Genomic DNA, 18,255 nt, shown 5'->3' on the forward strand with positions numbered 1-18,255 from the left:
GTTGTGGCTCGTGGGCTCTAGATCGCAGGCTCAGTAGTTGTGGTGCACGGGCTTAGTTGCTCCGCGGCATGTGGGATCTTCCCGGACCAGGGCTCGAACCCATGTCCCCTGCATTGGCAGGCGGATTCTTAACCACTGCGCCACCAGGGAAGTCCCTGCTGTTGAATTTTGAGGCTCTTTCCCGAGATTAGAAGAATAATAATTATTAATTAAGTGGCTTTAGGTCAGGTGCTTTTCACCTCATTATTTCAGTTGATCTCAATATAACTCCCACAATAACCTGTGTTATTCTGATTCTCATTTTACAGATGAGATAACTGATACTCAAAGAGGTTGAGCTTTGTGGAAGTTCACCTAGTTTGTAAGTGAAAGGATAAGGATTTGAATCCAGGTCTAACCCCAAAGTACATTTTCATTCCACCATCCCATTTAGCCTCTACTCTTAATTATTCCCACTTACATTTAACCTTTCTAAGTTATACTGACACAATCTCCTGATGTTTATTATCTCTATGAAGGTATTTAGTAGATAAATACTTTCTGAATAGTCAGACTATTAAAACTGTTCTTTCCCTTCCATCTGGATTTTTCTTCCTAGATATTTTACAGAGTATTTTGATTAGTATCAGATTGTTTTGTTCATTTTTTTCCATTCAGTACTTCTCTAGCTCAGTACTTGATACTTAGTAGTCAGTCACTCAATAGACTGTTAACCACTTAATAATAACAATAACAACAATGATAACTAAAATTTATTGAGAACTTAGTATGTACCAGGTTCTGTGCTATAAACTTCCTACATATTATGTCATTTAATTTTTACCGCAATTCTTTGAGGTACAGTTTCGTTAAGATATTTTTCTATATTGTTTGAAATTAGTGTCATAGTGTTTTTTTCCTTTGATCTACTCATTCAGTCAGGTGGAGTATTTGGGGCTGTAGGGAATTTAACAGTGAACAATTCTAAGTACCTGATCTCATGGAGCTTTTGTTTTAAGAGCAAAACAGACACAAGCAAGTTAAACAGTAAATAACATTCTAAATAATGATAAATGCCATGAATAACAAACTAGGGGAAGGAGAAAGAGAGTGACTGGAATGGGCAATGAGAGAGAGGCTGTTTAAGGATCTGACAAGGACTGGGTATAGTTAGAGCCAGTGGTGGGAAGATCTGGCGGCATAGTGATCTGAATGGAGGAAATAAGCCAGTGTAGAAGTTCTGAGATGGAACAAGCTCACTGAGGATAACAAAGATGGCTGCAGGATAATGAGTCAGGGTCCCAGGTAGAGGGTAGTAGACGAGGTCAGACTGCCAAGTAGACCATGGTAAAGATTTTGGATTTCCTTCTGCGTAGCCATAGACTTTTTAAGCAGGAGAATGAGTGATCTGATTCACGTTCTTAAAATTTCCCTCTGGTGCCTGTGTGGAGAATGGAGTGTAGGGTAAGCGAGTGGGAGTGGTGTCGCTCCTTGGATTAGGACCAAGCAGGGAGTAGTGGAGATGGTGAAGAGTAGTTGGACTTGGCCTGTGTTTTAGAGTTAGGTCTGAAAAGACTTGGTGATAGGTTTGCTCAGACCCCAAAATTATTTTGGATCTGAGCAGCTATATAAAGGTGGTTGCCTAACATAGGAGTGGATTTGGAGTTGGAAAATCAAGTCATGTGAAGAAGATGGTAAAGAATTTTTGGACATGGCGTGGTGAAACTAAAATTTCATGACGTACTAAAATTCAGTTTCATTTCCTTTTGTCAGGGCTTTGCTTTCTGATTGGATTCCTTAGGAGGACTTCTTATATATTCTATCTCCCAATCCTTTTCCACTGTTTCTCCCAAACAAAACCTTTTTGTGAAAATGATAGAAAGTTGGATTGATTTTTTTTTTTTTAAGCATGGTACCAACACAAGGCTAGTGGGATAGGAAAAAACCAAAATAGGCAGCCAGTATTCTTTCTGAACTCAGCATCTTCTGATTCTTTGTAATACGGAATTCAATATTTAGGAACCAGTTTAGGATATTAAGTGATTTACACTTACATTTCTACTGACACATGACTTTTTCTTTTCTTTTCTGTCATCTTTTCTAACGCCAGCTGGTTATTGGCATTAGACTAGGCTGACTCCCATGAAAGTACAGAGACTGGTTGTCAAGAAATACTTCTTATTCTGATGTCCCTTTTACCTACCATATTCTACCTTTGTTTCTGCCTCTTGCCCATTTTCTAAGAACGTTTGCATTAGAATGAGCTGTATTATTTCTGTGTTTTGGAGTGAATGGATGGACGTGTGTTTATGAGGTATTCTGAACCCCTTTGAAGAAAGACATGCCAACTTTCTTGGTGTTCAAATACACGGACCCTTAGAGACAGAAAACTTTCAGAGGGAGTTCTTCCAGGGGTAGCAACTTCAAATGTCTACAGGGACCAGAAGGGTAATGTAAATGAGAGAAGCCAGCCAGGGTAACTATGGCAAACTGGAGGGAGCTTGCCTTGCCTAAAGCGGGTAGTTGCTACTCAGCTTCAGCCAGTTGCTGCTATGTGGGAGAGGGAGCCCAGTACAGTCATACCTTTCAGATTTTTAGAAGAAGCTGGAAATCTTTATTATGTCGTATCTCCTGGTTTTTAAATGTTGACAATGAATTTAAAATTCCTAGTATGCTGTGTGGGACAACACTCTAAAAACAAAACAAAAGTTGTGTAGGCTGCAGCCTGCAAATCTGTAGGTTCTGATTTGGCCCATTTTCCTCATTTACAGGTTGAGAAACAAACTCAGAGATGTAAAATGACTTTTCCAAGCTCATGTAGCAGTTAGTAGGAATGGAGCCTGAGTCTCCTTTCTCTTTATGCAGTGCCCTTTACACTAGGAAAGTTAAACTTTTGGGGGGCTTTGAGAAATGCTCAAGTCCCTTTTCATAGAAAAGGGCATGTACATTCCAAATTTTGTGTACAGTTTTGGGGATTTCAAACTCCCAGAAATCGATGCATGAATACTAGGTAGAGAACCCTTTCTTATACCTTTGGTTCGTGTTTGCATGCAAAGGGAACAGTGCCCCAGTGTTTATACTTCGGCAAACTCATGGAGAGAGACCCTCGAAGCAGGGGCCCTAGATCTGTCCTCTCTTCCTCCCTCCCTCCCTTTTTGTATATTAAATCTTAATTAGATAATAGGAATAAATTTAAGTAAGTCTAAGACTCTTCCTACTACTATTCCCACTACTAGTCCCTCAGTCATTGCTTTCTAGTCTTTTACATACATACGTATCACCCATAAAAATGAATAGTTTTATGTTTTTTTAATAAATGATATAGTATGCATTGTTTTGCAACTTTTAAAAAATTCAACATTGTGTCTCATTCTTTTTATTTGCTATATCAGATCCCATTTGTTAATTCCGTAGTTTATTTGGCCACCCACTATTGATGGATGTTTAGGATGTTTCCAGTTTTTTAGTATTACAAGCAGTGCTGCAATAAATGTTTTTCTTCATACCTCCCTGACCCATGTTAGTGCTTCTCAAGGGGAGAAAGTGAAAAATGGACTTGCTAGGCATGTGATTTCAAAGTAGCTTTATTATATTATATCAGCAACATATGAAAATCCCTGACCTGCCCAAAGTCTCTCGTCACTCGGTATTATCAAATCAAAACTTTTTTTTCAATGTGATGGATAAGAAATGATATGATAATTACAAGTAAGTTAGAGCATCTTTTACATCTTTTCATATGTGTATTAGCCATTTCACATTTCTGTTATGTTCATATCCTTTGTTGGGATTTCTTTTGTGCTTATTTGGCTTTTTCGTATTTATAGGAATCCCTTATGTATTTTCGCATTATTCTTGATACCAACCTCTTCTCTTGTATATGTTATAAATCTTTTTTCATTTAGATCTTTTTGATCCTGGTTTTGCTACTGACTAGCTCTGTGATTTGGGGGACATCATTTGACTTACACAGAACCATTTTTCTCTATTGTACAGTGTGAATACCCTACCTTTTAGTTATTGTGTTACTGTGTAATGCTAGTTAAACAGTGTTTGGGCTCTGTGATTTGGGGGTTTCTCATTTGATTTTCACCAGCCATTTTTCTCAGCTGTAAAGTGAGAATGCACTACTTTTTAGGTTTATTGTAAAATAACCAGTGAAAGAGCATATGAAAGTGCTTTGGAGAATAAAGAATACCTTCAAATGTAGGCATTTTGTCCTTTCTTTGGCTTTATTATGATTCATCCCTAGGAGTTGGCTTTTATGAAGCATCCGCCATCTCCATAGATGGATCAAATTTTGAGGGGTGTTACACAACATAGCACTTGTCTTGTTTTAATCTACACTCTTCTTGGGGGAGGAGAGAGGTACATAAACAAGATATGCTCACATTGAACTCCTGTGTTCTTGGAATGCATTGTGTGGAGTGGAGGGGAGGAAGAGCAGTATCAGGCGAATCTCACGTCTTCACCACTCACAGTGCTTGCCCCAAGGACTGACATAGTATAATCTGGCCATTTATGGAACCAGATGTCTACAAGGTTAGAATTCTTCTAACTTCTCAATTAGAACACAGGTTTCAGAGGCAACTCTTCCATTCCACCACAGTAGGGAAGTCTGAAAGTATGATCTATTCCAGTTACCTTTTGACTGATGACTGCCCTCTGCAAACAAATAATTAACTAAAACATGATACTACCCGATGGTTTGGGGACACTCATACTCAAATACCACCTTAGACCTAGACAACCCTGTGCCCCTGCCCTATGCTTTTGAGGGTCTTTCCTCTGGCCATGCCTGCCCCCTTCTAGACCACTCTCCAAGTATCCAGGACCCAAGAATTTCCTGATGAAATGTCCTGACCCTGCATCCAGGGCCTGCAGAGGCTCTTTCTGAGCCCATCCTCCCAAAGATGGACCAAACCATTAGACCCCGCCCCTGATATGCTCATTTGGAGGTCCCAGGTGTGGCCAAGGCGACTGTTTGAGAGAGATGTGCCCAGAGCTTGGGTGTATTAGCTTGAACATCTGTGTACAGGCTCCTTGAGGTGCAGGAAGGGACTGGGGTGTGAGAAAAGAAAGGAAGTGGCTTTGGGGCCAGGGTTATCCATTTGTACTCTTACCCAGCCCTGCCGCTGTCAGAGGAGGGTCTGCCCAGAGGACCCTCTCCCTTCTGACCAACTGCTTATTTGGGGGGGAGGGGTTAAAAAAGCCATTGGGGAAGGTTTTTTCACCACCCGTTTAGAGGCTGGCTCAATACAGACCCCAATTATCTCTGAGAATATTCTCAGAGAGGGATGGGGAGGTAGTATGGGTGAATTTCCTGAAGGAAGAGTCTCTGTGCCTCTCGTCTGTCACTCCCCTGGGTAGGCAGAGCTGCAGATGCTTTGTAAAAAGGAGGAAGGATTCTGCTGACACACTGTTTTTATGAAAGAAGGCTAAGGGTTCCCTTATCTCTCCACACAAGGCACATCTGCCTGCAAACAGGCTGTCTGCTTCTTAGGGATTCCTTCGTCGTCCTGTTTCTCTTCTGAATGTTTTAAGACACAGTTTGGTGCATTCCTTTCTGTTCTCTAGAGCCAGGGGGAAAGTCATAATATATCAAAGGCTCTTGCTGAAGAGCTTAAAATGGGTGCTGGCAGCTGGGATGTGGGGGAAGAGAGTTTTCCAGGGACAAGTGACCTGCTTGTTGCAGCCAATGAGAAGCAGGTTAGAGGAATGATATCACCAGACAGTCTTTATTGTCTGATCATCTCATAAAAGCAGGATTGTGTCTGGCAATTTAACCCTTTTTTAGGTACTTTGGGTCTCCTGCACTCCCCTGGTGTGTGACCTCCAGATTCCTTTTCCCACCTGTCTGCTGTGAGACCAGAGATGAAAGATTTAGATTGGTGAAGAAATTTGGAAAGTTGTCATCATTTTAAAAGTAAAACTAAAAATACAAATTATTAAAATTTAGAACCACAGTTAGGATGGGAATGTCAGCTAAGCTGTGTTTGGAGAGCACATCTAAAGCAGATATCGGTCTTAGGTTACATCAGACTTTTACTGTGTAGACTTGGGAGAGAAAGGATAGAGGGGAAAAAAGGATTTAGGCTTTAGTCTGTTTTTATCTATATGATGGAGTCTTACTAAGTAGGTCCTGTTTTGGAGGAATTGGAATTTTCCCCCCAAATTTGGAAACTATCACTGATTCTGAGGCCAATTTTGAAGAACAGATATTTGTAGTACTTGTTTATATTGTACTTATTTATTGTCCCATACCCGTAAAAATGACAAGTCATTTTACTTACTCATACCTCCTTTCCAACACTGATAAAATGAGGGTGATCCTCTCCTATCCCCCAAGGAGCTGAGATAAGAAAATAAACTAATTCATGTGACTTTACATTGTGCTACACACATGTATTATTGTAAGGGCATTCATATCTTAAGATTGCATATTCATTCATTCGTTTGTTCAGCAGACTTTTTTGAACACCTTCTTGATGCTGAACACGGATAGAGATAAAAAATGTAGTTCTTACCTTTAAGGGATTTAAAATATTGTGAGGGAGACAGTAATAATAAATATGTCTCATACATCTGTTGTCTTTAGCATGTGCCAGGCCCTGTTCCAAGCACCTTGATGTATATGAGCTCATTTTGTCTTTCTACAACCCTGTGAGATGGGTACTATTATTAGCTTCATATTATAAAGAAATTGAGGCACTGAGAGGCTAAGTGACTTGCCTAAGGTCATACAAATCTAGTGGTAGATTTGGGACTTGAATCCAGGCAGTGTGGCTTTAGTCTGTGCTTTAAATCTGTGCTGACCAGTGCAGTAGTCACTAGCCATAGATGGCTTTGGTGCACTTGAAATGTGGTAAGTCCAGATTGAATTGGGCTGTAAGTGTGAAATACACACTAGATTTCAAAGACCTGGTATGAAAAAAATGTATAAAATACCTCATGTTGAAATTACATGTTGCAGTGATAATATTTTGGATATACTGAGTTAAGTAAAATGTATTCAAATTAATTTCCTTTTGTTTTTGTGACTACTCAAAAACTTAAAATTATATATGTGGCTTGCATTTGTGGCTTACATTACATTTCTGTTGGATTTTGCTAGTCTAAATCATTATAATGCAGTAATAACAACAACAATATAATAGGTGACATTTATTGAGCACTTACTATGTGCCACATACTGTGCTAACGCCTTTACAAACGGCATTTCAGTTAAGCTTCAAAATAACCCTTTTTATAATCCCCATTTTATCGAAGAGGGAGAAGTTTTCAAGAAAGTCAATAATTTGCCTGAGGTTAGTCAACTAGTTAATGCCGACCCCAAATTTGAAACCTTATATTTCTGACTCAAAAACCTGTATTCAACTGAATACACTGAAATACCATTTCCAATTAGGGTTAAATCTTGGGGAATTTTCTTTGTTTTTATTTTTGTGAGAATATTTAATATTGCATACTTCTGTATTTGTGATGTAGAAGTTTAAAATAAAAATCACTCGGTCATAAAATAGACATCCCAGATAGAAATCTCTTTTGCAAAGCCTCAGCCCTCTGTGAATACTGGTGCAGTTGAGCCCTGAGATGAAGCAGTGAGTCAGCCTATACAAATTGCATTTAATTTTCATTCCAGTTGTTCTCCCAGGTCACTGGGCAATTTATGTCCTGACCCTCTTTGTCCATAGAGAAGAGGAAGAGGGGCAACACATCTTTCCTTAGTCGTTTAGTCCTCTTGGCTGATAAGAAGAAGAAATTGCCTTCCGTTTCATTGTCCCATGAAATGCTGTTTGTGTTCGAGAGAGCAACAAAATGCTGTCTAATGACCCCTGACTTTCCTTTCTTCTAGAGCAAAGATTCAGGCGGACTGAAGGCGGCTATGATAGAGTTGGTGGAAAGGTTAAAGTTCAAGAGCTCAGACCCTAAAGTAAGTATTGTTTTCGAATTAATTGGATATTGGTACCCCAAGTATTTCATTCTCCTTGAGCTAAATTTGAGGGATGTTAATGACGATCTATCTGAACGTTGCATCAAGATCTAATTAAGCCTACCCATCAAAAGCAGTGTTCTAACATGCCTAAAGATAAGTCATCTATTTTTCCCCTTCTCTATTTTATGACTTACAACACATAATCGTTCATTGTTTTCTCTGAACTGCAGACAAGTGCATTTTTAATCTTCCTTTACCAGGCCTTCGAGACTGCTGGCCTCTGTGTCCATTAAATCCAACCAAAGGCATCAGAGATACCATCAGCTTAATGCTGGGGACTGGAACAAGGTCAGGCCTATCCAGTTGGTGTTCAGTACTAGCGTCTTATCACTCCCCCACTTAACGGGAGCCAGCTGCCACTGTGAATACTTTTGTCCTCATGACCTGGAGTCTGGTCTGGGAAATGGTTTAAACTTCCCAGCTTTCTTTGCAAGATGTTGGGGGCAGTAGGATTGATATTCTGAGAGACGCCATGCCAGGGTTGTGGGTGGACTGGGAACTGAACATGCTGGAGGGATTATGACTAATGTAGCCTCCCTTCTCCTACCCAGACGTTTGCTGTGGCACTACCCGGTACGGGTGCCAGCTGGCTTCGCCTGAGAGTCAAAGCCTTGCACAATTAAATAGGGAAAGGAGCGTGATTTTATTTGGCTTTTTATACTGTCTTTTTTTTAATTAAAAAATTTTATAAGGGGAATAAGACTAGCATTTCTTGAGCACCTAATAAGAGCCAGGCACTGTGCTAGGAGCCTTACGTACCTTTTTAAAAAATTGTGGTAAAATATACATAATGAAATGTCCCATTTGAACCACTTTTAATTGTACAGCTCAGCGGCCTTAAGCACATTCACATTGTTGTGCAGCGTCACCACCATCCATCTCCAGAACTCTTTCCATCATCCCAAACTGAAACTGCACCCATTAAGCACTAACTTGTTATTCTCCCTCTCCTCTTCCACACTTGTGATCACTGCAATAACCTTGTAAATTAGCTTTTATTTCCCATTTTATTGATAAGAACACATTGGGGTAACTTTTGTCGATTTTCTTAGCTCAAAGTAGAAAGACCCCCCCCTCCCCCAAAACTACTTATATGAAAGTAGTTTTCCTTTAGTGAAGATGAACCAATTAATTATTAAAGATAACAGAAAGCTTTTTTTACCGAATTTCTCTGGTTTGTGGGACAACAGCTATCCTGAAGGAGACAACTGTATTTCCTCTTTCTGCCACACCCACATGCTTATAGACAGTGAAGAGCAAGAGAATGTGTACAGATTACACTGAGTGGCTTCTGTGCATGATGATAATACAGGTAAAGTACTTTGGGAACCTTTATGAATGCATATAGTGCTTCTGATGGGAAACTTGCCAGAGCTGGAAGAATTCAGTAATCCCCACAAGAGCAACCCGTGGAAGCCTCAGCATTTTCCTATGATGCATCATAAGCTAAAGGATATTTGTTAGGACCTCACTTGATCTTGGATATGTTTATACACACTCACCTTTCTTTCATCTTCTCTTTGTCTCGCCCTGGATAATTTCCCACCAATCTATTTTATTTTCAAGCCCCTTTCTAGCCTAACATATGTGTACGCCATTTTTACCTGGAGCCAGCTTGAAGAAGGACCATCATAATTGCAGGATGACTGTTAGATCACAAATAGGAGATGAAAAATGGGACACTTAAATACATAATTTCTGCAACAAAGAAAATTTTCCCAGAAACAAATTGGTGTCTTCCAAAAGAACTCATTAAGTTTTTAGTCTGTTCTGTTTTCCCTCCGAACCCCACCATCCCTTTTTTAAGTTGGCTTATTTAAGAAGAGCAGAATCTCCTAGGCTTTATGACCTGTCATTTTCTGGCACAGCAGCTTTACATAGAAGCACTGACTGAGTCATGGAGCACTGAACACTCTATCTGCCTCACTTCCTCTAGAATTCCCTAAAGCCTCACAAAGCTTGATTAGTCCAGACACTGAGGTCTACTGGGGACTGAGTTAATTTTTACCTCTCAGTTTTGCCAGAGAGGAGTGGAAGATGCCTAGATTAACCTTTTTTTAAATTATAAAATAATATATGCTTATAGATTAAAAATACAGCTATCCATAAAGGAAAAGTAAAATGGATTTCCCTTAAATTAACCACTATTAACAGCTTGGTGTGTAACCTTCTAGACATTTTTTCATGTGGAAATACACTTCTAAGATATTTTACAAAAATTATACCATAGCTATGGTTTTATTACACAGAATATCTTAAACATTCTTCTATGTCAGTAATATAGACTTCTTAATGAGGTGCCTCATTTTGTCCAAAATATTTGTCAGACATCTTTTCTTCAGAGCAATGGTTCTTAAACTTTAGTGTTCATGAAAATCGCCTGGAGGACTTATTAAAATACAGACTGCTGGACCCACCCCCAGAGTTTCTGATTCAGTGTGTCTGGGGGGGACTAGAAACTGCTGGACCTTGGTTATTTTCCTGCCATCTTGTGTTTTGGTTTTCTTCGTTCTTTCAGCAAATAGCCAGAAGAGCCCTTGTAAATGTAAGTCCAAATGATTTCAACCTTGAAAAAAATGAAATACATAAAATTCCAGGCTTAGAAAACAAATAAATTGAGCTGAGGGAGCAAAGGAGTAAGAGAGGGAAGGGAGGTAAACTGAGTCATCAGCTCAGGCTCCCTGAGAGGACAGGGTTCCTTTAAACAGTTATGTCCAACAGAGAAGTAACAAAGCCAAAAAAAGGGAAAGGAGTCCTGGTCAGGGATTAGGAGGATGATCAAGGCCGTCGCCATGGTCCAGGAGTGGGCTGAGTTCTAAAACCAGAGAAACAGCAGGAGACATCAAATCCCAGCTACTAGGGGTGAGCCCGAGGACGGGTATGAGAGCCAGAGATGGTTGGTAAATAAGGCACAGGTCCAGATGAAGTGGTGTGCATGCATATTGCTGTGGTGAGCCCTGTTTTAAAGGGGGCAGACCTCCAGGGATCCAGAACTTGTATACAGTGGAGAGAAGTTATTTTTAATAACAATCTTTATTTTGTTTAATTGGAAGTGGTCTATTAAATAATCCTAATGCGTTTGACTTGACCCAGTTTGCAAACATTTTTTTGCAGCCAAACCTTTCAGAAACATCTGTTGCACAAAGCAGCATTTTAGTCTCTAGATTTCTTATATTTATGCTAGACTTTGGGGAAATTAAAAGATGTAGTCAGTCAGGGGTATGTATGTGTGGATATGTCCGGACTAGATTTTTAGGAAATTTAAAGCATCTGAGTTCTTTACAGCTTTCCTTTGTAGTGACTATGCAATTATCTTTCATAGTTTACCCAGAGGAAACTGAAACTTAGAAAACACATTGATTTCCTTCCTTTCCTTCCCCCTGCTCAGTCTCCCAGAAAGTATTGAACTAAAGGATAACATGCTAAGCTCAATCTAACTAACCTCTCATTATGCAGTTAATAATAGCCATTTTCTCTATGATATATTGATTGCTTTTCTTTCCATATAAGGTGCACCGTTCACTGTTTCCTATAGCTGGTGTGTACTTGAAACAAACAGTTAAAACAATGTTTGTGTATCTCAAATTCATACTAATTTATTAAGAAGTTATTCTCAAAAAATCATCTTAAACTCGAGTCAAGTGGTTCACATTATTCTCTGTGACTGGAGTGGGATTAAACATAGGATCTAATCATACTAAGACTGTCTAAAATATAATCAGGTTCTTTTCCTTATTTTCTCCAATCTCTAAAGGTATTCTTACTGAAGTATGAAACCAAAGAATTGTCTAGCAACATGAAATTAGTTAAATAGAACTGAGGATTGTTTTCTTATTTTATTTTTATTTAACATTTACAGAGCATTTTATAATTGCAGGAGGACCGTACAGACCTTTTTAATAGCTGATATCATTGACATGGAACATAGCCCAGTCCTTCACTCCAGTGCTAATCAGACTATTGTTAAAATGATAGGTTTTGCATGTACAAATAGTAATGGATATAAGCAAAACCTAACTTGAATTCTTGGTGTTAGTGTCCTGTTATTCACCTGGGTCAAGTCAGGCCTTGGGCTGTTCCTTGTCCTGCCTCAAGATACAAGTATTCACTGGGGCAGTATTCATTCATCCATCTAAAGCAGAGAATTGAGATGCCTCAGTTACGAAGTTGGTTCATTCAAAAGTGTTTCTTTGGTTGGAAAGTTATTAGAATTACTGACCTATTTCTTTTCATTTATTTATTTATTTATTTGGCTGCATTGGGTCTTCGTTGCAGCATGTGGGATCTTTCGTTGTGGCGCTTGTTGCGGCACTCATTGCAGTGTGCGGGCTTCTCTCTAATTGTGGCATGCAGCTTTTCTCTTCTCTAGTTGTGGCACGGGCTCCAGAGTGCGTGGGCTCTGTAGTTTGTGGCAGGTGGGTTCTCTCGTTGAGGCGCGTGAGCTCAGTAGTTGTGGCGCATGGGCTTAGTTGCCCCGTGGCATGTGGGATCTTAGTTCCCCAACCAGGGATCAAACCCACGTCCCCTGCATTGGAAGGAGGATTCTTTACCACTGGATCACCAGGGAAGTCCCTATTGACCTATTTCTTCACTTCACATAAAAAAGAAGTGATCTTGGAAGACATGAATTGTGTTCATTTTATCTCTGTATCCTCAAGCCCTACTAGCGTGGTACCTAGTAATAGATATGCATTATCTATTACAGCAACCATATGAAAAGAAATATTATTTGCCCTGTTTTATGGGTACACAATCCAAGACTTAACAGGGATTAAATAGCTTGCTAGTAAGTGGTGGGAACAGGACTGGACTTCAGATTCATCTTCCTTCATGTTATTCACCCCCACACTGTTGTTGAACCCATGGGTAAGTTGATATTTATACATGTAGCCTGTCATCCCTAGCAGTATGACTCTTCACTAACTATTTTTCCCTCGCACCCTTCTTTTACCTCCCTTACTGGATCCTGCAGCCACAGCTTCCCACAATCCTAGAGTCCCAGGACTGGAGAAAATATGGGGAGATGACAAAGGATCCATGACAGCCCCAGAGCATTTAGCCCTGGCCAAATGGAGAACTAAGGCAAGTGCTTCAGTAGTTTCCCCTTATGTATGAAGGACACCAAATGGAAAAAATACCAGTGCTTTCTCAGGTCCAATCTAGGCTCTGAGGCATGGAAATCACCCAGAAGCAAATGTGACCCCTTTTCATCCTCTGTAGACACCTGGGCAGCAGAAAGAGGAGAAACAAGCTCTTTGCCCTCCTTCACCATCTCCGTGCCTTTATCAAAACAAAACAATTTCCCCTTTTCCCATCCCCCAGTTACAAAAGTAATACATGTTCTTCGTAGAAAAATGTAGAAAATACAGACAGCTATAATCTAGAAAGAAGAAATCAGCCAATCTTCTCCTACCTGCAGTAGTTTGTAAACTTTCAGTACTTTTTTCTAAAATTGAGGATTCTTGAGCCTCACTCAGAACATCTAATTTGGTAGTTCTGAGTTCTGCTTTTTTAGTGTGCAGCCTGGTGCACATGGTCAGTACTCCATACTTTGAAGCACACCAGTGAAAAAGCTGATTAATATTATGGTGCTTTGCCTTTCAGGTAGAAGAGTCCTATTATTCTATATGTAATTGACCTTTGAACAACATGGTTTGAACTGCATGGGTCCACTTACGTGAGGATTTTTTTTCAATAGTAAACACTATAGTATCAAAACTACATGATCTGCAGTTGGTTGAATCTGTGGATGCAGAACCCAGAACTGCGGGTATGGAGGAATCCCATAACGGAGGGCTGACTCTTAATCATACAAGGACTTTCAACTGCATAGAGGGGTCAGAGGGCTGGCTCCCCAACCCCAGTGTTGTTCAAGAGTTATATAACTATTACTCTATGTGTGTGTATATATATATACTATATATATAAAACTATATATAACTGTATATATACACACACACATAGTTTATGTCCTGCTTTTTTCACCTAACATTATTTCTTATAAATACATACATTTTATCATTTGAACCCACTTCTATCTTTGAACCCCAATTTAGGAAACTAAAATCCTGAATGCCAGTCTGCCGTTATTGCCAAATGGAACCTTTACATAATAAGGCATTTCTCTTTTCTTCCTAATAGCATAAGCAGATTCTGTGAGTTTGTTTATTTGTTTTTTGAGGCAGGCATGATAGTCACAGTCTAAGGTTATTCAGGCACAATGGAAACTGAGTTAATGCAAAGTCAGATACACAATCGTGTAGTCAGCTTCAAGCTATCTGTTTCACAGCATCTACCTCCCCACTGGTCAGGGTATCTCCCATCATGTGACAGAATGAATAAATGTAGGGCACAGTGGGAAGGCTGAAGCCATTTGCTCCAGGCCCTCCACTTTATAGATGAGGACACTGAGGTGCCAGGGTAGTAAAGGTTCTTGCCCAGGGTCACCCAGGCAGTTACAGCAGAGCTCAAGAAGGTCGACAGCTTTTAGGACTATAGCTCTGTAGTTTTCCCATTAAAGAGAAGTTTTGTCCATTTGACAAGGATGTGGAAAAATTGGAACCCTCATTAATTTCTGGGGGGGGTTGTAAAAAGGTATAGTGACTTTGGAAAATGACCTGCCAGTTACTCAGAAGGTTAAACATAAGGGTTGCCTTGTGATCCAGCAATTCCATTCTGGAGTATATACCCAAGAGAAATGAAAACATACATCCACACAAAAACTGCACACCAGTGTTCATAGCAGCATTATTCATACTATCCAGAATGTGGAAACAACACAACCAATGCATGGGTAAATAAAATGTGGTATATCCACATGGTGGAATACTATTTGGCAATGAAAAGAAGTCAAGTCCTGACACATGCCGCAACAAGGATAATCCTCAGAAATATTAAGCTGAGTGAAAGAATTCATTCACAAAAGACCTGATATTGCGTGATTCCTTTTATATGAAATGTCTAGAATAGGCAGATTTTTTTAGAGAAAGAAAGTAGACTTGTTGCTTGGGGCTGAGGGAGATGGAGGAGTGGGGGCGGCAGGGACTGCTGATGGGCATGGAATTTCTGTCTGTGGTGATAAAAATGTTCTGAAATTGACTGTGATGATCGCACAACTCTCTGAATGTTCTAAAAACCACCGAATTGTATGGTAATGTGAATTATACCTCAGTAAAGCTGTTGAGAGAGAGATTACTGTCTGAATCACTCTTTTCAGGCCTTCACTTGAATTGTCAGCAGTGAATAGTCTTTTTTCTTTCTCCTCTCCTCTTCTAGACAGGAATGAGGTTCAGAAATCTAATGTTAGCCACTGTCAGGGGGAGGCAGTATTTTACAGATATTAAAAGCTCACTGGGCCAGATACCCTCCAGAGTTGATAACTATGCAGTCTTGAGCAGATCCTGTGCTTAACCTCTCCATTTCCCAGTGTTTTTGTTTTTTCAGCTGCAAAATAGAGGATAATAGTACATCCTTCATAGGGTTGTTAGGAAGATGAAATGAGATAATCCATTTAAAATGCTTAGGACAACATCCTGTAAATGATGACTGCTGCTAGCTTTCTCCTAGTCCTGAGACCCACCCCACTGTTTCCAGTAGAAGGGCAAGGGTACATGGGGGTAGTTTCCCCCCTTCATCCCCTCCAGGAGTTTAGGAGACCTTCTAATACTGGTGGAGAAAAATAAGCCACCTGTTCATAACTGGATTCTGCACTTTGATCAATTAACACTTCCCGGGATTAGTGACACTTACAGATTTCAGGTTTTAAAGGGCCATTGCTGCCTCTTTGAGTGATAATGATATGCAAATAAATTGAGTTAAATCTCCATAGTTGAGACCCCTGGGTGTTGCTGCCTGGCTGGCTGACTCTGTGGGCCTTGCATGGCCGCCTTGCCTCTTGTTGGTTCTGTGTCTATTGCCCATTCAAGTCAAGGCAAATATATCTGCCTTGGGGAGTGTGCAGCTGTGTGTCCATATATTCCCAATGGAAACAAGAAATCAATGACTAGAAGCAATTATGTTTATTGTTATGGAGCAAACTCTCTAGTTAGCAAAACTGCCTGGTGCCAAATTAAAAGAAAAATAAAGAAATTAAGAGCCACAAAAGAAATCGTGTGTGGCATTTAAGAGACACATTAGGAGATATAGCCCCACTTTAAAGTAAACACCACTGAGATTCTGGTTCCCTCCCTACTTTCCGTTTCCCTTCAGCTTTACCCTTTGGCTGTTCTCTTTCTATTGGAGCCCGAGAGCTCCTAATTGAATCACCGTACAAATCAACTCTAGGCATTTTAAAACTAGGTGGACGTGGTCTCTGAGCTGCCTAGTGGGCTGGAGCAGTTTTGGAAATCAAAGGGATTGAGCTTTAAATGGCTTAATAAAATTAACACATTGTGATGTCCTTCTCCCCAGCTCCAGCTCCTCTCTGCACTGACAGGAGCCTTGATAATTTACTCTTTGCCAGAGCTTAAAGGGCTTATTACATGGCCAGCGTGAAGAAGGGAGTGGAGCTGTCAGGGCTCCCCCGTAGCAGCCACACGTCACGTTTCCAGTGTAGGATTGTATTTGACATTTAATTCAGGAGCCTGGGTAGCTAGATATAGAACTTTTTGTGCTAATCGTGATAAAAACCACCCAGAGTTTTATTTAGGGGTCTCCTTCTTTCCTGTCCCCCTCCCTCCCCTTTTCCTTTTAGTTCAACCTCTCATTCAGCTAGGAAATAAAATTCAGGTTTACTCAAGGAAAAATGTGGGGTTTCCCTTTTTTTTTTTTTTTTTTTTTTAATTTATTTATTTATTTATTTTTGGCTGTGTTGGGTCTTCGTTTCTGGGCAAGGGCCTTCTCTAGTTGCGGCGAGCGGGCGCCACTCTTCATCGCGGTGCGCAGGCCTCTCACCGCCGCGGCCTCTCCCGTTGCGGAGCACAGGCTCCAGACGCGCAGGCTCAGCAGCTGTGGCTCACGGGCCCAGTCGCTCCGCGGCATGCGGGATCCTCCCAGACCAGGGCTCGAACCCGTGTCCCCCGCATTGGCAGGCAGACTCTCAACCACTGCGCCACCAGGGAAGCCCGGGTTTCCCTTTTTTGATATCTTAAGGCTAAAGCTACAGAATGCAACCTCAGTCAACCAGGTCTGTGTGTAGATGCTTGTATGTATGTATGAATGTAAAATTTGAAAACTGGCCTCTCCCCTGATTGACTCTGCATTTAGCCAAAGGGCAAAATCCACCAGGGCTCTGTGGTTGTGTAGAACACTTCCATTCAACCCATGACCCAGTTGATCACCATCCCATTGTTGAATGGCTTTTGTTTACTTCTTTAGCAGGTGAAACGGATTCTATGATATCACCTTAATTCCTAACACAACCTGATTAATTAGACATTTATAATCCCCATTTTACAGATGAAGAAACATTTAAGAAGTATATTGACTTGTCCAAGGCCACAGGGCTAATGATGGCAATAAATTGCCTTTCTATGATTGCTATATGGAATTAGTAGAAGTTGTAGGAAGTTATTAACTTTTTAATTATAGAAGATGGGTTGGCAGTAGTATACAAATGTAGAGTTTGTTCAGACTTTTAGGGAAAAAATGTTAGATTGAGTATGCCATGCTTTCCTTTACTTTTATGTTGAAAGAGCACAGACATTGGAGCCAGATGACCTGAGTCCAAATACTGGCACTTATTACCTCCATCATTTGATTTGTCTGAGCCTTCAGTTTCATCTATAATATGAGACTAATATTATGTTTTTATTAATGAGTATCCTGAAAATGGAAACTTTTGAAGAGGAGATAAGAAATGATGGAAGATGATTGGTATCACAGCTTTTGGTGGTCCAGGAAGTATTTTAGAAACTGTAGTTGTTTAACAAGCCCTATGGTTCTTAGGTTAGCAGATTGTTAGCTGCTCCGGGGAGTGTAGAAGGGTTTCAGTCGGCTAAAGAGAGCAAATATGATAGAGGCAAGTTTTGAGGTTGAGGAGCTGACGGTACCTCCAGAGTCTGTGTAGGTGCTGAGGAGCAGGGTGTGACCTGTCCTTCCGGTGCTTTGCTTCTGTGTTGCGGGAGTGGACTGTATCTGATCTTATCGAACTAGAAAAGGCTCCCTGACAACCTGTGGCTGTCTACTGAAACAGGGGCACGGAGCCTCTCGTTGGCATCCGTGCTCTTCAGTGCCTAGGACGTGTGAGGAAGTCCTTCCTGTGTTCCTTTGGGAAATTTGAATCTGTACTCCCAAGGGCGTAGGTTCTCTTTCTCTAAGAGAACTGGCTGGAGCTCTGTATC

At 40.5% G+C, this 18,255-nt stretch overlaps 1 protein-coding gene across 4 annotated transcripts in view; it reads left to right on the top strand.

Moving 5' to 3' along the window:
• TRIM44 (tripartite motif containing 44) overlaps nt 1–18,255 on the top strand; it is a 114,597-nt gene that overhangs the window by 12,573 nt on the left and 83,769 nt on the right. For all 4 annotated transcript variants that reach the window (XM_036860333.1, XM_036860332.1, XM_036860334.1 and 1 more), the window contains exon 2: nt 7,835–7,912. In XM_036860333.1, coding sequence (XP_036716228.1) covers nt 7,835–7,912 — 78 coding nt within the window. The remainder of the gene's footprint in view (nt 1–7,834; nt 7,913–18,255) is intronic.

The sequence above is a fragment of the Balaenoptera musculus genome, chromosome 8 (assembly GCF_009873245.2).
Source record: "Balaenoptera musculus isolate JJ_BM4_2016_0621 chromosome 8, mBalMus1.pri.v3, whole genome shotgun sequence".
In the NCBI taxonomy this organism is placed as follows: Eukaryota; Metazoa; Chordata; class Mammalia; order Artiodactyla; family Balaenopteridae; genus Balaenoptera; species Balaenoptera musculus.